This window comes from Lampetra fluviatilis, chromosome 56, assembly GCF_964198595.1.
Source record: "Lampetra fluviatilis chromosome 56, kcLamFluv1.1, whole genome shotgun sequence".
NCBI classification, from domain to species: domain Eukaryota; kingdom Metazoa; phylum Chordata; class Hyperoartia; order Petromyzontiformes; family Petromyzontidae; genus Lampetra; species Lampetra fluviatilis.
This window is the reverse complement of record NC_136330.1, coordinates 7,453,536-7,475,739: the sequence shown is the minus strand read 5'-3', so window position 1 is coordinate 7,475,739 and position 22,204 is coordinate 7,453,536. Positions and strand designations below refer to the sequence as shown.

The window sequence follows — 22,204 nt, the reverse complement described above, 5'->3', positions numbered from 1 at the left end:
TCCCCTCCATGAACTCTCTTACCTCTCCCCTCTCATCTCACTCTACTCCCCTCCACGCACTCCCCTGCCTCTCCCCTCTCATCTCGCTCCACTCCCCTCCACGCACTCTCCTGCCTCTCCCCTCTCATCTCACTCCACTCCCCTCCACGCACTCTCCTGCCTCTCCCCTCCACGCACTCTCCTGCCTCTCCCCTCTCATCTCACTCCACTCCCCTCCACGCACTCTCCTGCCTCTCCCCTCCACGCACTCTCCCACCTCTCCCCTCTCATCTCACTCCACTCCCCCCCACGCACTCTCCCACCTCTCCCCTCTCATCTCACTCCACTCCCCTCCACGCACTCTCCTGCCCCTCCCTTTCATCTCACTCTACTCCCCTCCACGCACTCTCCTACCTCTCCCCTCTCATCTCACTCCAGTCACTCTCCCACCTCTCCCCTCTCATCTCACTCCACTCCCCTCCACGCACTCTCCCCCCTCTCATCTCACTCCACTCCCCTCCACGCACTCTCCCCCCTCTCATCTCACTCCACTCCCCTCCACGCACTCCCCTACCTCTCCCCTCTCATCTAACTCTACTCCCCTCCACGCACTCTCCCACCTCTCATCTCACTCCACTCCCCTCCACGCACTCTCCCACCTCTCATCTCACTCCACTCCCCTCCACGCACTCTCCCACCTCTCTCTCATCTCACTCCACTCCCCTCCACGCACTCTCCTGCCTCTCCCCTCTCATCTCACTCCACTCCCCTGCACGCACTCTCCTGCCTCTCCCCTCTCATCTCACTCCACTCCCCTCCACGCACTCTCCTGCCTCTCCCCTCTCATCTCACTCCACTCCCCTCCACGCACTCTCCCACCTCTCATCTCACTCCACTCCCCTCCACGCACTCTCCCACCTCTCATCTCACTCCACTCCCCTCCACGCACTCTCCTGCCTCTCCCCTCTCATCTCACTCCACTCCCCTCCACGCACTCTCCCACCTCTCATCTCACTCCACTCCCCTCCACGCACTCTCCCACCTCTCATCTCACTCCACTCCCCTCCACGCACTCTCCTGCCTCTCCCCTCTCATCTCACTCCACTCCCCTCCACGCACTCTCCCACCTCTCATCTCACTCCACTCCCCTCCACGCACTCTCCCACCTCTCATCTCACTCCACTCCCCTCCACGCACTCTCCTGCCTCTCCCCTCTCATCTCACTCCACTCCCCTCCACGCACTCTCCCACCTCTCATCTCACTCCACTCCCCTCCACGCACTCTCCCACCTCTCATCTCACTCCACTCCCCTCCACGCACTCTCCCACCTCTCATCTCACTCCACTCCCCTCCACGCACTCTCCTGCCTCTCCCCTCTCATCTCACTCCACTCCCCTCCACGCATTCTCCTGCCTCTCCCCTCTCATCTCACTCCACTCCCCTCCACGCACTCTCCCACCTCTCCCCTCTCATCTCACTCCCCTCCACGCACTCTCCCACCTCTCCCCTCTCATCTCGCTGTGGGAGCCGCCTCCCCCCGCGTCTGAGCGGTTCGATGTCGCCCACGTGACGTCTCCCCCCGCCCCCCGCATCCTCAGCGCGCGTCGTCATATAGCGTGGGAGACGCAAAGTCAAACTCGTCGAAATAAAGTTCTGCTCGGCATCTGCATCGCCTCGTAGAAAGCGGGGACCACATCGTTCTCCGCCCCAGCGGCGGAGGGAGTAGAGTTCATCATCCCGCAGTCGCCGTGGCTGCGTTGAGCGATTTCAAATCGACATCGCAATTTGAAACAATGCGATTAGCAAATCTCAAAGGCTGCGATTTTTTTGCGATTTGACAATTCCTATTACTGATCGGAATTGTTTTATTTTTTATTATTATAACTTTACTTATTTAACTTAACAATTGCTCTATGTTTTATTGCTCCATTTCAATTTAAAAAAATGCATGTTGGACGCAATTAATATATTTTAAGTTCTCATCCTTGCATTTTAATATTTAGAGCAGTTCATATTGTGATGGTATCGTATGGTAATGCTCCATCACATGTTTTAAATCTATTACACAGTGAATATTGAACCGAAGCTTGACCTACATTCTTTAAATCGCAAATCAAATTGCAATCGCAATATCTTGTCAGAAGAATCGAAATTCGACGTTTTACCAAAATCGTTCAGCCCCAGTTGAGTTCCGGGTGGGTGAGTGAGTGGGTGAGTGAGTGAGTGACTGAGTGAGTGACTGAGTGAGTGACCGAGTGGGTGACTGAGTGAGTGACTGACTGAGTGAGTGACTGAGTGGGTGCCTGAGTGACTGACTGAGTGGGTGACTGAGTGACTGACTGAGTAGGTGACCGAGGCGTTGCAGTTGGCGGTCAATCCGGGCCAAGGCCGTAGCCGTGGAGTCAAAATTGGGGGGGGACCAAATCTCCCAGGGGTCCTGTGGGTCCCAACCCAGAAAAATATCGACATTTGAAAACTCATTTCCTGGCCAAAATATTAAAAAAACTCACTAACACACGGGATGGACTTTTTATTTATGTTTTACAATAATGTCTAGTAGTGTATTGTATTACATTGCTCAGTTTTAACTTTTTATTTACCATTTCTTGTTTCATTGTATGCAATGGCAGAGATTAGGGATTCATAAAGTATAACCATAACCACAATCATATCAACAGAAATCTACGCATTGATTTATATGAAGACAAGTCCAGATATTGTGGCCAAGGTTTAGCAAATTGTTCTTTTTATTTACATAGCATAGACATTACAATTTTTTATAGCAATATATTGGGGGGGGGACATTTTGAGCATATTTGAATATTGGGGGGGGGGGGGGTGTCCCCTCCCCCCAATATATTATAATTAGGGCAGAGGTCGCAAACGGGTTTTGATTCCTTACCCGTACCCGGCCGCACCAGGGTCGCAAACGGGTACCCGTACCCGGCCGTACCCGTACCGTACCCGGCCGGGTACGGGTATCGGGTACTTGATTGCGACCTCTGGGATGAAGCCATGTTGCAGGCGCGGGTGGGTTGATTCTAGGAACTTGAATTGTGAGAAGAGACAAGACGTTGGGGAAATGAGTGACAAACGGTGACTCACCGGTGACTCACGGTCTACCCGTACCCGGCCGGGTATTGGGTAGGGTACGGGTATCGGGTACCCGATTGTGACCTCTGAATTAGGGCCTTGATGCACGACCCGGTAGACGCAGCAGCAGCAGCTCCCTCCCATTGGGGGCCTGTTTGGCAACCTCAATTCGCGTGCCACCAGAAATTATCCCCCGCGGTGTTGCTACTTGGGTCGGTCGCAGGGAGCCGAGGCCGAATCGTGGAATCCGATCATTTGTCATTTCCGAGCCAGCGGCATCCCACGTCACGGGAGTGAAACATTCGCAAACATAATCGATGATTTACAACGTCCGTAATAATTGTGTCAATCAGCTGCCCGATCATTCATGGACCCCTAAGACAAAGATCCCCCGTGTAGCCTTAGCAGGCTGTTGGGGCAAGTGCTGTTAGCGAGCAGCACCTGTGAAGGCCGGAACGCACACGAGGGGGTGGGTGGCCATCACCACCCCCGGCCGCCTTTGTTTCCCCAGTAGCAATGTTTACACGTCGCACCAGGTACTCATTTGAGGCTGAGTCGACCTAGGGGAGGCCCAAGAACGGTTCAGGTAATCGTCACTTGGTGTTGGCCGTGAGCGAGAATCGAACTCGGATGGCCGAGTTCGTAGCGCAGCGTAGCGCTAACCACTCCACCACCACTCCCCCCCCACACACACACGCGTTCCGTATATAATGTAACATTTATTATAATATATAATACAAGCATGATTTGGTGTGTATATATACATCTCAATAAACAAATTTGCGTAAACATGTTTTATGTACATATTAATTTCTTTATACATAATACTCCGAACAGGGTGCTGTATTCATTTAATGCTTACGCAAGGTAAAGGTTCAGGCCCTGCAGGTGCCAAGCTCACGCCACCGCTAGCAGAAGCGGCCCGGCTAGGCGGCTGAGCATGGCAAGAGCTGTCAGTACCCACACTTTACCCCACCACCGCATGTGACGAACCTGCGCACATTGCCTCGTGGTGGCCCATTTGTGTGGTGGTGGTGGTCGTGGTCGTGGTGGTGGTCGTGGTGGTGGTGGTCGTGGTGGCGGTCGTGTGTGTTGGTGGTGGTGGTCTTGGTGGTGGTCGTGGTGGTGGTCGTGGTGGTAGTGGTTTTGGTGGTCGTGGTGGTGGTCGTGGTGGTCGTGGTGGTGGTCGTGGTGGTGGTTGTAGTCGTGGTGGTAATCGTGGTGTTGGTTTTTTGTGGTGGTCGTGTGTGTTGGTGGTGGTGGTAGTGTTGGTGGACTTGGTGGTGGTTGTGGTATTGGTGGTGGTATTGGTGGTCTTGGTGGTGGTGGTAGTGTTTGTGGTCTTGGTTGTTGGTGGTGCTGGTCGTGGTTTAGTGGTGGTCGTGGTGGTCGTGGTGGTCTTGCTTGTAGTGGTTGTTGTGGTGGTTGTGGTGGTCGTGGTGTTCGTGGTGGCGGTTGTGGTGGATGTCTACTGGACATCCGTGAAACTGCTGAACATCTGTGAAACAAACATCTCCAGTATAAATAAACATTCCGATTCAGGTGGTGGGGGGGGGATTCCCAGAAACCTGCCCCCAAATTGAACTCCAGGACGACGAGGGAGAGGGCCTTTGCACTGAGGCCGCACCACCCGTTATTTATTTATTTATTTGCCCCCCCCCACTCCCCCCCCAAAAAATCCATTTCCATTTGCCCCCATCGTCCAATAGGGGGCGCTCACAGCGAGCAGAGCACGGCCCCGCGGAAGCGGATATCACAGAACAACCACCGAGATCTCCGTCTGTCTCCCAGTGACGCTCTGGTACAGGCAGAACGACCCGCAGAAGTGGACATCACAGAGTTACCACCGAGATCTCCGTCTTCTTTAATTGTCGGTCTGATGCACACACGGTGGCTCGCGAAAACGAATGTTGCAGAGCTACGTCTGAGGATCCCGTCCTCTTGACGTCGTCAGCTCTGGTCCACACGCACACGCACACACGCACACACACACACGCACACATGCGCACACATGCGCACACCCACGCACGCACACGCGCGCACACGCACGCACACACACGCACGCACACATGCGCACACCCACACACACGCAGTAGGGGGCAGCACTTGCCCACCTCTTTGCCCTGCCACCGAGGAATTGTCATCGCTCGTTGCGTGCCGCTCAAACCGAAACTTGAATTTGTCAACAACGAAAAGTTCGCAGCATCAGCGGGAATTTCGCGAATTTGCGTGCAAAAATGAAACTCGATGAGATCAGGGTGTTTTTGGGAAGTAATTGGTGACCAGGCTGAAACCAGAAAGTGCATTGAGGGGAGGAGATTGAGATGAGAGGGGAGAGGTAGGAGAGTGCGTGGAGGGGAGTGGAGTGAGATGAGAGGGGAGTGGAGTGAGATGAGAGGGGAGAGGTAGGAGAGCGCGTGGAAGGGAGTAGAGTGAGATGAAAGGGGAGAAGTAGGAGAGTTAAGAGTCCATGAAGGTCGTGATCGTGAATTTGCCCCGGGGCTTTGCTTTCGGGTGACCCCCCCCCCCCCCCCACGGTGTACGGAGGGAGTGGAGGCAGCAGTAGCAGCAGCAGTAGCAGCAGCAGGAGCAGCTGCAGGAGGATGGAGCGAGCCCTTATCCCGGTCGCCACGCCGAGGGTCCCGCGTTGGCCTGGGCCAGCGAGCAGTAGTCCGAGCCGGCGGCGAGCGGCCCGGCACACGTGACCACCGTGACCGCCACCGCCGCCGCCGCCGCCACGACGACCACGGAGGCAGCGGACGGAGTAGGAGGAGGAGGTGGTGGTGGTGGTGGAGTCGTGGCGATGGAGGGGATGAGCGGTTGTCGGGCGGCCTCCGAGGATTGGCACTCGGAGATGATCTCCACGCTTGAGAAGATCTCCTCCGGCACGCGGCACGTGGGGGCCTGGCACGAGAGGCAGGACCGTGCGCTCGGAATCGCGTCGTGGTGGCCGGGAGATGTTGACTACCTCGCCCGGTGTGCAGGAGGTCGTGGGTTCGATCACAGCCATGAGGCCTGCTGTGTGGTTTTTAGAGTCTGCGTGTCTCCTTCTGTCCCTGTGGTCGCGTGGATGTTTCTCGCTTTGGGTCCTCCGGTTTTCCCCTCCACATGTATAATGTTACATCACCCGTTTGGAGTTTTTGGCTGCTGCTGCTGCTGCTATAAATGCCATTTGTAATAACCAATGGGCCTTAGCTGAAAAATACTAAAAATACTACCTTCGTCTTAGAGTTTTAATCTAAAATTTTTTTTATGAGGATCCAGAGAAAAATCTACACGAACAGGAGAAGAGAGAGAGAGAGAGACACGCAAACTCCAAATATACAGCAGCAGCAAGCGTCAGGGTTGGGATTAAACCCACGACCTCCTGTACACCAGGTGAGGGAGTTAACATCTCCCCATCGCGGCGCCCCTAATAATAATATAACAGTGATAACGATAGACAGAGAGGACGACTCAGAGATAGAGGATGACTCAGAGAGAGAGAGGACGACTCAGAGAGAGATAACGACTAAGAGAGAGAGAGAGGACGACTCAGAGAAAGATAGAGATAGAGAGAGAGGACGACTCAGAGAGAGAGAGGACGACTCAGAGAGAGAGAGGACGACTCAGAGAGAGAGGGCGACTCAGAGAGAGAGGACGACTCAGAGAGAGAGGACGACTCAGAGAGAGAGAGGACGATTCAGAGAGAAAGGACGACTCAGAGAGAGAGGACGACTCAGAGAGAGAGGACGACTCAGAGAGAGAGAGCGACTCAGAGAGAGAGGACGACTCAGAGAGAGAGAGGACGATTCAGAGAGAAAGGACGACTCAGAGAGAGAGGACGACTCAGAGAGAGAGGGCGACTCAGAGAGAGAGAGCGACTCAGAGAGAGAGGACGACTCAGAGAGAGAGAGAGAGGACGACTCAGAGAGAGAGGACGACTCAGAGAGAGAGAGGATGACTCAGAGAGAGAGAGAGGACGACTCAGAGAGAGAGAGAGAGGACGACTCAGAGAGAGAGGACGACTCAGAGAGAGAGGACGACTCAGAGAGAGAGGACGACTCAGAGAGAGATAGAGAGAGAGAGAGAGGACGACTCAGAGAGAGAGAGGGCGACTCAGAGAGAGAGGACGACTCAGAGAGAGAGAGGACGACTCAAAGAGAGAGGACGACTCAGAGAGAGATAGAGAGAGAGAGAGAGAGAGGACGACTCAGAGAGAGAGGACGACTCAGAGAGAGAGAGAGAGGACGACTCAGAGAGAGAGAGGACGACTCAGAGAGAGAGAGGACGACTCTACCCGTCGAGTCGTCACCTGTGCGAGCTGCTGCTCCTTGCCGACTTTGAGGTCGAGGAGGAGGTCGCTGGGCCCAGGGACTCGAGGCCAAACGTGGGCCTTGAGCATCCTGCGTGGGACGCGCACACAGACAAAGGTCCCCCGTGTAGCCTTCACAGACTGCTGGGGCAAGTGCTGCGAGTAGCACCTGTGAAGGCCGGCACGGCGCACGAGGGGGTGGGTGGCCAGCACCACTCCCCGGCCGCCTTTGTCTCCCTAGTGGCGATGTTTACTGCACACCGCACCAGGTACTCATTTGAGGCTGAGTCGACCTAGGCGAAGCACAGGGCCTGGTTCATGTTAACCGCCACTGAATGTGCTGCTGGCCATGAGCGGGGATCGAACTCGGCCCGTCGGGTTCGTAGCAGAGGTCGCAACCGGGTACCCGATACCCGTACCCTACCCGATACCCGTACCCTACCCGATACCCGTACCCTACCCGTACCCGGCTACCCGTACCCGACCGGGTACGGGTACCCGTTTGCGACCCTGGTGCGGCCGGGTACGGGTACGGGTAGGCCGTGAGTCACTGGTGAGTCACCGTTTGTCACTCATTTCCCAACGTCTTGTCTCTTCTCACAATTCAAGTTCCTAGAATCAACCCACCCGCGCCTGCAACATGGCTTCATCCCAGAGGTCGCAATCGGGTACCCGATACCCGTACCCTACCCGTACCCGGCCGGGTATCGGGTAGGGTACGGGTACCCGTTTGCGACCCTGGTGCGGCCGGCTACGGGTAAGGAATCAAAACCCGTTTGCGACTTCTGGTTCGTAGCGCAGCGCACTGATCACACAGGCACCGTACGCTTGGTAGCGTGCACCTAGCCTGGCACAGGCGCCGTGACGATGTCACCGCTGGTCACGTGCGTGTGGAGGAAGAGCCACACAGCGGAGTGCGGGCTAATCTCCATCTGTTCCACACTCCCTTCCCAACCCTGTGGGTGGGCGAGTGGTGAGGATGTGTGTGGGTGGTGAGGAGGTGAGGCGACTGGTGAGGAGGTGTGTGGGTGGTGAGGAGTGTGTGTGGGTGGTGAGGTGTGTGGTGAGGTGGTGTGTGGGTGGTGAGGTGAGTGGTGAGGTGGTGTGTGGGTGGTGAGGGGTGGGTGGTGAGGTGGTGTGTGGGTGGTGAGGGGTGGGTGGTGAGGTGGTGTGTGGGTGGTGAGGGGTGGGTGGTGAGGTGGTGTGTGGGTGGTGAGGAGTGTGTGTGGGTGGTGAGGTGTGTGGTGAGGTGGTGTGTGGGTGGTGAGGTGAGTGGTGAGGTGGTGTGTGGGTGGTGAGGTGTGTGGTGAGGTGGTGTGTGGGTGGTGAGGTGAGTGGTGAGGTGGTGTGTGGGTGGTGAGGGGTGGGTGGTGAGGTGGTGTGTGGGTGGTGAGGAGTGTGTGTGGGTGGTGAGGTGTGTGGTGAGGTGGTGTGTGGGTGGTGAGGTGAGTGGTGAGGTGGTGTGTGGGTGGTGAGGGGTGGGTGGTGAGGTGGTGTGTGGGTGGTGAGGTGGGTGGTGAGGTGGTGTGTGGGTGGTGAGGTGTGGGTGGTGAGGTGAGTGGTGAGGAGGTGAGTGAGTGGTGAGGAGGTGAGTGGTGAGGAGTTGTGTGGGTGGTGAGTTGGGTGGTGAGGTGGTGTGTGGGTGGTGAGGTGTGGGTGGTGAGGTGAGTGGTGAGGAGGTGTGTGGGTAGTGAGGAGGTGAGTGGTGAGGAGTTGTGTGGGTGGTGAGTTGGGTGGTGAGGTGGTGTGTGGGTGGTGAGGTGGTGTGTGGGTGGTGAGGTGGGTGGTGAGGTGGTGTGTGGGTGGTGAGGTGGGTGGTGAGGTGGTGTGTGGGTGGTGAGGTGAGTGGTGAGGTGGTGTGTGGGTGGTGAGGTGAGTGGTGAGGTGGTGTGTGTGTGGTGAGGTGGTGTGTGGGTGGTGAGGTGTGTGGTGAGGTGGTGTGTGGGTGGTGAGGAGGTGAGTGGTGAGGTGGTGAGTGGGTGGTGAGGTGTGTGGTGAGGTGGTGTGTGGGTGGTGAGGTGAGTGGTGAGGTGGTGTGTGGGTGGTGAGGTGAGTGGTGAGGAGTTGTGTGGGTGGTGAGGTGGGTGGTGAGGTGGTGTGTGGGTGGTGAGGTGTGTGGTGAGGTGGTGTGTGGGTGGTGAGGAGGTGAGTGGTGAGGTGGTGAGTGGGTGGTGAGGGGTGGGTGGTGAGGTGGTGTGTGGGTGGTGAGGTGAGTGGCTGGTGAGGTGGGTGGTGAGGTGGTGTGTGTGTGGTGAGGTGAGTGGTGAGGAGTGTGTGTGGGTGGTGAGGTGAGTGGTGAGGTGGTGTGTGGGTGGTGAGGAGGTGAGTGGTGAGGAGTTGTGTGGGTGGTGAGTTGGGTGGTGAGGTGGTGTGTGGGTGGTGAGGTGGTGTGTGGGTGGTGAGGTGGGTGGTGAGGTGGTGTGTGGGTGGTGAGGTGGGTGGTGAGGTGGTGTGTGGGTGGTGAGGTGAGTGGTGAGGTGGTGTGTGGGTGGTGAGGTGAGTGGTGAGGTGGTGTGTGTGTGGTGAGGTGGTGTGTGGGTGGTGAGGTGTGTGGTGAGGTGGTGTGTGGGTGGTGAGGAGGTGAGTGGTGAGGTGGTGAGTGGGTGGTGAGGTGTGTGGTGAGGTGGTGTGTGGGTGGTGAGGTGAGTGGTGAGGTGGTGTGTGGGTGGTGAGGTGAGTGGTGAGGAGTTGTGTGGGTGGTGAGGTGGGTGGTGAGGTGGTGTGTGGGTGGTGAGGTGTGTGGTGAGGTGGTGTGTGGGTGGTGAGGAGGTGAGTGGTGAGGTGGTGAGTGGGTGGTGAGGGGTGGGTGGTGAGGTGGTGTGTGGGTGGTGAGGTGAGTGGCTGGTGAGGTGGGTGGTGAGGTGGTGTGTGTGTGGTGAGGTGAGTGGTGAGGAGTGTGTGTGGGTGGTGAGGTGAGTGGTGAGGTGGTGTGTGGGTGGTGAGGTGAGTGGCTGGTGAGGTGGGTGGTGAGGTGGTGTGTGTGTGGTGAGGTGAGGAGTGTGTGTGGGTGGTGAGGTGAGTGGTGAGGTGGTGTGTGGGTGGTGAGGTGTGTGGTGAGGTGGTGTGTGGGTGGTGAGGAGGTGAGTGGTGAGGTGGTGAGTGGGTGGTGAGGGGTGGGTGGTGAGGTGGTGTGTGGGTGGTGAGGTGAGTGGTGAGGTGGTGAGTGGGTGGTGAGGTGGTGTGTGGGTGGTGAGGTGAGTGGTGAGGTGGTGTGTGGGTGGTGAGGTGAGTGGTGAGGTGGTGTGTGGGTGGTGAGGTGAGTGGTGAGGTGGTGTGTGGGTGGTGAGGTGGGTGGTGAAGTGGTGTGTGGGTGGTGAGGTCAGTGGTGAGGAGGTGTGTGGGTGGTGAGGAGGTGAGTGGCTGGTGAGGAGTTGTGTGAGTGGTGAGGTGAGTGGTGAGGAGTTATGTGGGTGGTGAGGTGAGTGGTGAGGAGTTGAGTGGGTGGTGAGGAGTGTGAGTGGTGAGGAGTGTGTGTGGTGAGGTGAGTGGTGAGGAGTTGTGTGAGTGGTGAGGTGAGTGGTGAGGAGTTGTGTGAGTGGTGAGGAGGTGAGGTGAGTGGTGAGGAGTTGAGCTGTACCATCTGTACTTGACGGTGAGGCACAGGATGAGGAAGACGAGGATGACAGGAGCGACGAGCGCCATCGCGACCAGGAGCTCCTGCCCCTCTTCACCCTCGTGCAGCCGCGCTGTACACACACGCACAGACAAAGGTCCCCCGTGTAGCCTTGCCGGACTGCTGGGGCAAGTGTCCCATACTGGGGGCGTGCGCGCGACAAAGAGCTTCCTAGCACTTCGGATTTCTTTGCTGCTCCCGCATCAGAGGGCTGTAGGTCTCTCCGTCACCGGGCGCCAATGTGGCCGGGAGATGTTGACTACCTCGCCTGGTGTGCAGGAGGTCGTGGGTTCCATCCCGACCCTGACGCCTGCTGCTGTATATTTGGAGTCTGCGTGTCTCTCTCATCATCATCATCACGGTGGCTATGAGATGTTAACTACCTCGCCTGGTATGCAGGAGGTCGTGGGTTCGATCGCGACCCTGACGATGCCTGCTGCTGTATATTTGGAGTCTGCGTGTCTCTCTCATCATCATCATCACGGTGGCTAGGAGATGTTGACTACCTCGCCTGGTGTGCAGGAGGTCGTGGGTTCGATCCCGACCCTGACGCCTGCTGCTGTATTTTTTGAGTTTGCGTGTCTCTCTCTCATCGTCATCACGGTGGCTAGGAGATGTTAACTACCTCGCCTGGTGTACAGGACGTCGTGGGTTCGATCCCGACCCTGACGCCTGCTGCTGTATTTTTTGAGTTTGCGTGTCTCTCTCTCATCGTCATCACGGTGGCTAGGAGATGTTAACTACCTCGCCTGGTGTACAGGAGGTCGTGGGTTCTAACCCGATCCTGACGCCTGCTGCTGCTGTATATTTGGAGTTTGCGTGTCTCTCTCTCTCTCATCGTCATCACGGTGGCTAGGAGATGTTAACTACCTCGCCTGGTGTACAGGAGGTCGTGGGTTCTAACCCGATCCTGACGCCTGCTGCTGCTGTATATTTGGAGTTTGCGTGTCTCTCTCTCTCTCATCGTCATCACGGTGGCTTGGAGATGTTAACTACCTCGCCTGGTGTACAGGAGGTCATGGGTTCCATCCCGATCCTGACGCCTGCTGCTGTATATTTGAGTCTGCGTGTCTCTCATCATCATCATCACGGTGGCTATGAGATGTTGACTACCTCGCCTGGTGTACAGGAGGTCATGGGTTCCATCCCGATCCTGACGCCTGCTGCTGCTGTATATTTGAGTCTGCGTGTCTCTCATCATCATCATCACGGTGGCTATGAGATGTTGACTACCTCGCCTGGTGTACAGGAGGTCGTGGGTTCGATCCCGACTCTGACGCCTGCTGCTGTGTATTTGTAGTTTGTGTGTCTCTCTCCTTGGTGCAGGTGGATTTTTCTCCAGGCCCTTCGGCGTTTCCCTCCCACATTATTAGTCAACGTCACACCTCCAGACAATGTAGCTGCTATCACCATCACCACTCTCATCACCACTATCATCATCACCACTGTCATCACCACTGTCATCACCACTATCATCACCACCACCACCATCACCACTATCATCACCAGCACCACTATCATTAGCATCACCATTATCATTACCGCCACCACTATCATCATCACCACTATCATCACCATCACCACTCTCATCACCACTATCATTAGCATCACCATTATCATTACCACCACCACTATCATCACCACCATCATCATCACCACTATCATCACCATCACCACTCTCATCACCATCACCACTGTCATCAACATTATCATTACCACCACCACTATCATCATCACCACTATCATCAGCATCACCACCACCACCACCACCATCATCACCACTGTCATCAGCATTATCACCATCACCACCATCACCATCACCACCACCACCACCGTCACCTGGGATCACGAGGTGCTGCCACTCGCTGCAGTGATCCCAGCACTTCTTGGTGTCCCCGATGACGTCCCAGCTGTCACACAGCCGGGCCTGCACCGCGATGTGGTGCACCTTCTCATTGTCCACGAACGCCATGGGCTCCTTCCTCTCGATACAAATCTGCAGGAGGATTAGATTTCGATTTAAAGCTTCTTTCGTGACTGCAGCGATTCATCTTCTTGGTTCTTTCGGTAAAGTCACGTAGAAGGGAAGTGATACAAGAATAAAAATAAAACATAATAAAATAATATAATATAATAATATGATCATATAATATTATTATATTTCGATGTAAAGCTTTCGTGACTGCAGGGATTCATCTTCTTGGTTCGTTCGGTAAAGTCACGTAGAAGGGAAGTAATAAAATAATAAAAATAAAACAATAAAACAATTCTCACGACGTTTCGGCCACAACGTGAGTAGTACTAATCACATACCTGCATTTCCCATAAATATGCTAAATGCCTCTTGATATGCATATTCTTTTGTCAAGGCGCCCTTTCCCCCCTTCCAACCCAGCTTATATATATGCTCCAAGCACGTGTGCTGTTTCATTCATACGCTGTCGCCTCGACAGACCTGGTTTTCACCTGAGGACGGCTGCTTGCGTTGTGGCCGATACGTCGTGAGAATGGTTTTATTATGTTTTATTTTTTATTATTTTATTACTTCCCTTCTACGTGACTTTACCGAAAGAACCAAGAAGATGAACTACAGGAGGATGATGACGAGGAGGAGGTTATGAGGTGAGCTTCATCTTCAACATTCATCCACACTTTTCGATTTAAAGCTTTCGTGACTGCAGGGATTCATCTTCTTGGTTCTTTCGGTAATGCATGGGCATAATATGACTTTGAAACCCCCCCCGCCCACCTCCTACGCATTTCCCATGAATATGCTAAATTCCTCTTGATATGCACATTCTTTTTGTTAAGGCGCTCTTCTTCCACCTCCAACCCAGCTTATATATGAGCTCCTAGCTTGGCAGTGTCTCATTCTTCACCTGAAGACGGCTGCTTGCGTTGTAGCCGAAACGTCGTGAGAATTATTTTATTTTATTATGTTTTATTTTTATTATTTCATTACTTCCCTTCTACGTGACTTTACCGAAATAACCAAGAAGATTCATCCACACGTTGACCCTGGCCATTGAACGAGCGACCCAACGTTCCTACCAGCTCCCTCCGCAGGAATGTGTTGTCCTAACCTACGTGACTTTACCGAAAGAACCAAGAAGATTCATCCACACGTTGACCCTGGCCATTGAACGAGCGACCCAACGTTCCTACCAGCTCCCTCCGCAGGAATGTGTTGTCCTAACCTACGTGACTTTACCGAAAGAACCAAGCAGATTCATCCACACGTTGACCCTGGCCATTGAACGAGCGACCCAACGTTCCTACCGGCTCCCTCCGCAGGAATGTGTTGTCCTAACCTACGTGACTTTACCGAAAGAACCAAGAAGATTCATCCACACGTTGACCCTGGCCATTGAACGAGCGACCCAACGTTCCTACCGGCTCCCTCCGCAGGAATGTGTTGTCCTAACCTACGTGACTTTACCGAAAGAACCAAATGGCATAAATGCGCGTCTCATGGGACCGTTTTTGCCGGCATCAAACCTTTATCATGGCTCCAAAGAAACTCAAGTACATCGTGATGGAGCTGCTGTTAACCCCGAGCTATAAAAGCTCTGATACGCGTGGCATTATTCTTTGGTTCTTTCGGTAAAGTCACGTATAAAGATAAAATAATAAATTAAATAATTGCATACTACGACGTTTCGATTGCAACACAAGCAATCGTCATCAGGTATAAAAGAAATAGCAACACAAATCTAACCAGAAAACTATAGACAGACATCTTCTTGGTTCTTTCGGTACAGTCACGTAGAAGGGAAGTAATAAAATAATAAAAATAAAACATAATAATATTTTATTTTTATTTTATTATATTATTTTATTTTATTATGTTTTATTTTTTATTATTTTATTACTTCCCTTTTACGTGACTTTACCGAAAGAACCAAGAAGATGAATCCCTGCAGTCACGAAAGCTTTAAATCGAAATATAGACAGACATATAAGCAGACAGATATCACAAAGATACACACAGAGAGAACACGTATCGGCACAAAGAGAGAGGGATCGTCTCTGTGACGAGGCCTTAAATATAGAGAGGGGGGCGGGGGCGGAGAGAGGGAGGGGGCAGAGAAAAAATTAGCATGTCAATGAGTGGACAACGACGTGGTACGGTACGCAAGCTTGAAAATCAGGAGAAAGGCACACTAAAATTAAATAACCTCGCAAAATATCGAAATGTAATGTAATGCAACACAGAGAGTCGGTCAACACACAATTAACGCATAGCCCGGTCGATTACGTATTTCAAAGAACGCGTGGCATTGTCTGTGTACTGGCCGCATTTTGGCGTTCTCTGGTTCAACACCGGTGAGATTTGGCCACGCAAAAGGCCGTCTGTGGTGCAGGCCAATCAGTTTCAAAGACAAATGCATCGACTAGATCTCGTCAGAGCGTGCTCATTAGCACGTTCGTCGCAAGTACTGTGTGTGTGTGGTGAATGCAGACTTGATTTCTTCTCGCAAAGAGTTTGATATATGTGGCGTTGGGACGTCTTTACGCAACTCCGGTTTTATTGCCAGAAAGAGGTAAAGCCTATTCTTATTTTATTATTCTATAACGCCCCTGTTCATGATGATGCTGATGCTGATAATGGCTGTTGCTGATCATGCTGCCGATGCTGCCGATGATGATGGTCGTAATGATGACAGTGATGATGGTATTGGTGATGGGGGACAGCTACTGCTGATGATGCTGATAACGGCTGCTGCTAATGATGCTTGCCGATAGTGATGGTAGTAATGACAGTGATGATGACACTGCTGATGATGCTGCTGCTGATGATGATCTTGATAACGGCTGCTGAAGATGGTGCTAATGATGCTGATGATGGTGCTGATGATGATGCTGATGATGATGGTGGTGCTGACGATGATGGTGGTGCTGACGATGATGTTGCTGATGATTATGGTGCTGATGATTATGATGCTGATGATGATGCTGCTGATGATGACGGTGCTGACGATGGTGATGCTGCTGATGGTGACGGTGCTGATGATGATGGTGCTGATGATGATGGTGCTGATGATGATGGTGGTGATGATGATGGTGCTGGTGGTGATGGTGGTGGTGCTGATGATGGTGGTGGTGCTGATGATGGTGGTGGTGCTGATGATGGTGGTGGTGCCGACGATGGTGGTGGTGCTGATGATGGTGGTGGTGCTGATGGTGGTGGTGCTGATGATGGTGGTGGTGCTGATGATGGTGGTGGTGCTGATGATGATGGTGCTGATGATGATGATGGTGCTGATGATGATGATGCTGATGATGGTGATGATGGTGATGATGGTGCTGACGACGATGGTGCTGCTGATGATGATGCTGCTGATGATGGTGACGGTGGTGGTGGTGCTGACGATGGCGTGGTCCTCACCGTGCCCACGCTGTCCGTCATGCACACGTTGTACACCAGGATGCTCGGTAGTCTCGAGATGGGCGTCAGGTCGGGAACTTCCCAACTCACCACCAAGTTCCCATGGCTGTCATTCTTCAGGGAGAGATTCCCAGGCCCCGGGGCTTGGACTGGGATACAAATGCGGACGGGAAAATCACATTAGGGGTGCCGCTGAGACCCCTATAGACGCACACAGAGTGAGCCGGGCTTGGTTGGAGTGAGGTGGTGGTCTCAGCCTGGTCGTCAGTGACTCACGCAGAGTCATTGAGGGTGGCTAGGAGATGTTGACTACCTCGCCTGGTGTGCAGGAGGTCGTGGGTTCGATCCTGACCCTGACGATGCCTGCTGCTGTATGTTTGGAGTCTGTGTCTCTCTCATCATCATCATCACGGTGGCTAGGAGATGTTGACTACCTCGCCTAGTGTACAGGAGGTCGTGGGGGGGGGGGGGGTGATGGGGATGTGGGGTTGGGGGGGTGAGAACATCGTCTGTGTGTGCCCGTACTCAGTCTTCTCGCCGGCAGCGTGCGGTAGACGGGTCGCACCCTCGCATCCAGACTGCTGATGAGCACCGAGATGCCGTGGCACAAGTCCACCGGCTCGCCCACGGGGAACGAGGCCCGCAGGAGCTCCGAGCCGAGCCCCGAGGAGCCCGGGGTGGAGCCCATCACGACGGCGCCCTCCCTCACCTCCCTCACCTCGCCCTCCCTCGCCTCCCTCACCTCCCTCACCTCCCTCACCTCGCCCTCCCTCGCCTCCCTCACCTCGCCCTCCCTCACCTCGCCCTCCCTCACCTCCCTCACCTCCCTCACCTCGCCCTCCCTCGCCTCTCTCACCTCCCTCACCTCCCTCGCCTCCCTCACCTCCCTCACCTCGCCCTCCCTCGCCTCCCTCACCTCGCCCTCCCTCACCTCGCTCACCTCCCTCACCTCGACCTCCCTCACCTCGCTCCATTTGCTGCGCATGGTGGGCCTGAGGCGGGGAGTGGAGTGAGGAGTGAGTGAGGAAAGAGTGGGGAGTGAGGAAAGAGTGGGGAGTGAGTGAGGAGAGAGTGGGGAGTGAGTGAGTGAGGAGTGGGTGGGTGGGTGAGTGAGTGGGTGAGTGGGGAGAGAGTGGGGAGTAAGTGAGTGAGTGAGGAGTGGGGAGAGAGTGTAGTGAGTGAGTGGGGAGTGAGTGAGTGAGGAGTGAGGAGTGGGTGAGTGAGTGAGGAGTGGGTGAGTGAGTGAGGAGTGAGGAGTGGGTGAGTGAGGAGTGAGGAGTGGGTGAGTGAGTGAGGAGTGGGTGAGTGAGTGAGTGAGTGGGGAGAGAGTGGAGTGAGTGAGTGGGGAGTGAGTGAGTGAGTGAGGAGTGAGTGAGGAGTGAGTGAGGAGTGGGTGAGGAGTGGGTGAGTGGGGAGTGAGTAAGGAGTGAGTGGGTGAGTGAGTGGGTGAGTGAGTGAGTGAGGAGTGAGTGGGTGAGTGAGTGAGGAGTGAGTGAGTGGGTGAGTGAGGAGTGGGTGAGTGAGGAGTGGGTGAGGAGTGAGGAGTGGGTGAGTGGGTGAGTGAGTGAGTGGGGAGAGAGTGAGTGGGTGAGTTGGCGAGTGAGTGGGGAGTGAGGGAGTGAGTGAGTGAGGAGTGAGTGAGTGAGGAGTGAGTGAGTGGGGAGTGAGTGAGGAGTGAGTGGGTGAGTTAGTGGGTGGGTGAGTGAGTGGGGAGTGAGTGAGTGAGTGGGGAGTGAGTGGGGAGAGAGTGAGTGAGTGAGTGGGTGGGTGAGTGGGTGGGTGAGTGGGGAGTGAGTGAGGAGTGAGTGAGGGGAGAGAAGGGATGGAGAGGGAGTGAGCGGTGGTGGAGGGAGTGGAGCGAGAGAGGGATAGGGGGCCGTCCATAAATGACGTCACGCACCTAGGGTTTGGGGGGGGTTTGAGAAATGTGACGTCACATCAAAATGCGCAACTGTAACTAAATATGGAATTGTAATGACACTAATTGTTATAACAACACTTAATTAAATAGACTTTTTGATAAATGTTTTGTCCTACAACATCAGAATGCAGGGCCACATTAAATTCACACTACAATGACAATATCTTCTTGGTTCTTTCGGTAAAGTCACGTAGAAGGGAAGTAATAAAATAAAAAAAATAAAACATGATAAAATAAAATTATTATGTTTTATTTTTATTATTTTATTACTTCCCTTCTACGTGACTTTACCGAAAGAACCAAGAAGATGAATCCCTGCAGTCACGAAAGCTTTAAATCGAAATTTACAATGACAATAGTTTAAACCGATTTGAAGCATGCTTTACTTTCAAAATGGAAATATGTTTTTTGGGAAGGGGGGGGGGGACAGAGCTTTGTGACGTCATATTTGAGGGGGGGGGGGTCTGACTTTTTGTGACGCCGCGTGACAAGTGCGGGGGGGGGTGGGGGGGGTCAAAAATCGTCCAAAATCGCGTGACGTCATTTATGGCCGGCCCCAAGGGAGCGCGAGGCGTGCTGACCAGTATGTGAGGGAGTAGCGCACGCCAGGCGGGGCCTGCGGGCCAGGCCGCCACGTGCAGACCACGTGGTCCGAGTAGAAGGGTTGCACACAGAGCACGTCACGTGCCTCACTCCCACGGATGCCTGCACACAGCAGGGGACACGTGGTGGGGGCGGGGGGGGGGGCACAGGGTGAGGGGGCGGGGCACAGGGACACGTGGTGGGGGGCGGGGCACAGGGACACGTGGTGGGGGGGCGGGGGGCACAGGGACACGTGGTGAGGGGCGCAGGGGCACGTGGTGGGAGGGGCACATGGACACGTGGTGAGGGGCACGTGGTGAGGGGCACGTGGTGAGGGACACGTGGTGAGGGGCACAGGGTCACGTGGTGGGAGACACATGGACACGTGGTGGGGGTGGGCAGGGGCACGTGGTGAGGGGCGCATGAACACGTGGTGAGGGACGCATGGACACGTGGTGGGGGGGGCGGGGCACAGGGTCACGTGGTGGGGGGCGGGGCACAGTGACACGTGGTGAGGGGCACAGGGTCACGTGGTGAGGGGCACAGGGACACGTGGTGAGGGGCACAGGGACACGTGGTTCGGGGCGGGGGGGCAGCACACCCCATCAAGTAACGCTGACGCCACCACACACGCAGAAGTGCCAGGCTAGGTTCACTTTGAGGGTGAAGTGAGGAGCTGAGGGGGTGCAGTAATTGATGCCGTTCAATGCCTAGGCAGGTTCTTCGTTTTTTTTTGTGTCGGCGCTGATGGCAAGACCCCCACATCTCAGTGGCACGCTCCAGGTTCACCAGCAGAGCCTCCAACTCCTTCTCCGAGCGAGCAGCAATCACCAGATCACCGGCGTTCGTAACGCGGTTCACGAATCTGGAGCCATCCCTCGACCCCATCCAGACATCGATCAGCCTACGGCAGTATCTGTGCAGTGTCCTTCACTGAGGCACGCACTTGACTTTGAAGCAACAGGTTAATCACAGAGCCACCCCCAAACAGGGCCAACTACATAAACGTGCACACGTTAACCGAGAGCTTGAATCTAAATCGTCTTGTGGTTGTGATTGTTTGACTTGCATCACACTGGGATTTTTGCACACGGCGTTGTAAGGCGGTGTTGTTGTTTTTAAATCCTTTATATTAAATTCGCTTGCTTGCTTGCGTGCTTGCGTGCTTGCTTGCTTGCTTACGACCGTGCAAATCTTTCGGTCGTTTTTAAACCCACTTCCCGTGATCCAATCGAGCTGGCATTTTCCACACAGACTCGTTGTGCGTGACAATAAATTTTCGTGAAATTTTTTTTCCAAAATTTTACACTGTTTAGGGAATTTTTTAAAAAATATTTAATTACCAATTGCTTAATGCTGGCAGACAATCATCTGACCCATAGGTGGCAGCCATCTCAAGCCAGAGGACGAGAGGACTCTAGCCGCCCGTTTCAAAGACCAATGTGGGCTGGGTTGTGGCCCATTGAACACGCATATAAAAGATGTATAGTGAAAAAGTTAGTTTTTACGGGTTAATTTTTTTTTGTGCTCTGGAAGATTTTGCTGGTCTATCCCAAGAAGTTTCTGTTTGTGCGTCGTCGCTTTAAGATGTTCACATTTTGTTTGATGCGGTTGCCCCCTACTCAAGAGCCACATGGCTCACAAGGCTACACCTGATAATTGTTTTTTTACGCTTCTATCTGGCAACAAAACTGACACCTTTTTTTACAAGGAGTCATGTTTGCATAGACCACAATACCTGCAGTCATAATGCAAAAAAAAACATAACTCAGATAATGGACAGTGCATACATTATCAGAGTTATGTTTTTAATAAAAATAATAATAGAAATAAAATAATAAAAAATCACGTCACAGCTACATTTACTGTATCAAGTGATTCATATTCTTAGGTTTTTTCGGTAAAGTCACGTAGGTAAAACATTAAAATTAATAAAAGTAAAATAAAAATAAAATAAAAATCACGACGTTTCGGAGGCAACACAAGCTTCCGTCTACGTGACTTTACCGAAAAAACTAAGAATATGAATCCTTGCAGTCACGAAAGCCTCAAATCTAGAATGTATCAAGTGAGGCACAGATTCCAAGATACAAGCTCTTAAATACAAGTTAAGGGGGGAGGAGGGGAGGAGGGGCTTATCTGAATGTGGTAGCTAATGAATGGAACGTATTGGGAGGGGGGGGCGGGGCTAAAAGAGAATAAAATGTGCACGTGGACCTGTTTGTGCACAAGCACCTGTTGGTGGACATGCTAGAAGAGAACGAAAATGTCCATGTTGTTGTTTGTACCCAGCGTTGGCTGACAATCAAATACAAACAAGTAAACCCGTAAAAACAACGTTTTTCACTATAAATCCTTTATATGCGTGGCATCGGGGCGGCTAGAGTCCTCTCGTCCTCTGGCTTGAGATGGCTGCCACCTATGGGTCAGATGATTGCATTGCACCATTAAGCAATTGGTACTAAAATATTTTAAAAAAATTCCCTAAAAAGTGTAAAATTTTGGAAAAATGTTTTCACGAAAATGCATTGTCACGCACAACGAGTCTGTGTGCAAAATGTCAGCTCGATTGGATCACGGGAAGTGGGTTAAAAAACGACCGAAAGATTTGCACGGTCGTAAGTGAGCAAGCGAACTTAATATAAAGGATTTAAAAAGGAGAATGCTGTTATACCCCCCCCCCCCACTGCCGAGCCTCGTACGCGCATTCGAGGCCGAGTCTACCTCGGGGAGTCCCAGGAAAGCGGTTTCAGATCGGTGTCCCGCAAACGGTTTTTGATTCCTTACCCGTTCCCGTACCCGGCCGCACCAGGGTCGCAAACGGGTACCCGTACCCGGCCGGGTACGGGTACCCGTTCCCTACCCGAAATGAGTGACAAACGGTGACTCACCAGTGACTCACGGCCTACCCGTACCCGTACCCGGCCGGGTACGGGTAGCCGGGTATCGGGTAGGATACGGGTATCGGGTACCCGGTTGCGACCTCTGGCGAGCGGGCAATCCAACTCGGGTCGCCGTGCAAAGGGGATGGTGGGAGGCTGGTGGGGGGGGGGGGGGTACGGGGGGTGGGTGGTGGAGGGGGTCAGAGTCGTTACGTGAAAGGGTCTCACCTGGTGGTTCCCACGTGATCAGCTCGCACCTGGGGTCTCCCTCGGGGGTCAATGCCCCCTCATCTTCGCTCCCCTCGTCGCCGTCGTCGTCGTCGCTGGAGTGGCACATGGAGGGTCTCTGTGCGTCGCATCCCTGGCCGCACTCGGAACTCAGATCCGCTCCTCCTGCCTCCCCCTCCTCCTCCCTCCCCTCCTCCTCCTCACCATCACCGTCACCGTCAT

General features: G+C 53.8%; 2 protein-coding genes across 2 annotated transcripts; both read right to left on the bottom strand.

The window, feature by feature from the left end:
- Positions 1-4,774: 4,774 nt before the first annotated feature.
- On the bottom strand, positions 4,775-17,084 carry LOC144950203 (uncharacterized). The gene is made up of 6 exons (XM_078880278.1): positions 16,895-17,084; positions 16,370-16,518; positions 12,820-12,976; positions 10,945-11,053; positions 7,368-7,458; positions 4,775-5,977 (listed from the first exon to the last, which is right to left on the bottom strand). The coding sequence occupies exons 1-6, from the start codon at positions 17,055-17,057 to the stop codon at positions 5,690-5,692; spliced, it is 957 nt and encodes a 318-aa protein (XP_078736404.1). The 5' UTR covers positions 17,058-17,084; the 3' UTR covers positions 4,775-5,689.
- Positions 17,057-22,126, bottom strand: LOC144950138 (uncharacterized). The gene is made up of 4 exons (XM_078880200.1): positions 21,983-22,126; positions 18,872-18,995; positions 17,267-17,361; positions 17,057-17,073 (listed from the first exon to the last, which is right to left on the bottom strand). The coding sequence occupies exons 1-4, from the start codon at positions 22,089-22,091 to the stop codon at positions 17,057-17,059; spliced, it is 345 nt and encodes a 114-aa protein (XP_078736326.1). The 5' UTR covers positions 22,092-22,126.
- Between the last annotated feature and the right edge of the window lie 78 nt (positions 22,127-22,204).

Excerpts from the sequence above, each read along its gene's own strand:
- LOC144950203 (XM_078880278.1), bottom strand. The coding sequence starts at position 17,057 with ATGGGCTCCACCCCGGGCTCCTCGGGGCTCGGCTCGGAGCTCCTGCGG. Across the intron at positions 16,519-16,894 it reads GCTGCCGGCGAGAAGACTGA|TCCAAGCCCCGGGGCCTGGG; the intron begins GTACGGGCACAC and ends TTTGTATCCCAG. Across the intron at positions 7,459-10,944 it reads CTCACCGTCAAGTACAGATG|GATGCTCAAGGCCCACGTTT; the intron begins GTACAGCTCAAC and ends CGTCCCACGCAG.
- LOC144950138 (XM_078880200.1), bottom strand. The coding sequence starts at position 22,091 with ATGTGCCACTCCAGCGACGACGACGACGGCGACGAGGGGAGCGAAGAT. Across the intron at positions 18,996-21,982 it reads GATCACGTGGGAACCACCAG|GCATCCGTGGGAGTGAGGCA; the intron begins GTGAGACCCTTT and ends TGCTGTGTGCAG. Across the intron at positions 17,362-18,871 it reads CGCTACTCCCTCACATACTG|GCCCACCATGCGCAGCAAAT; the intron begins GTCAGCACGCCT and ends TCCCCGCCTCAG.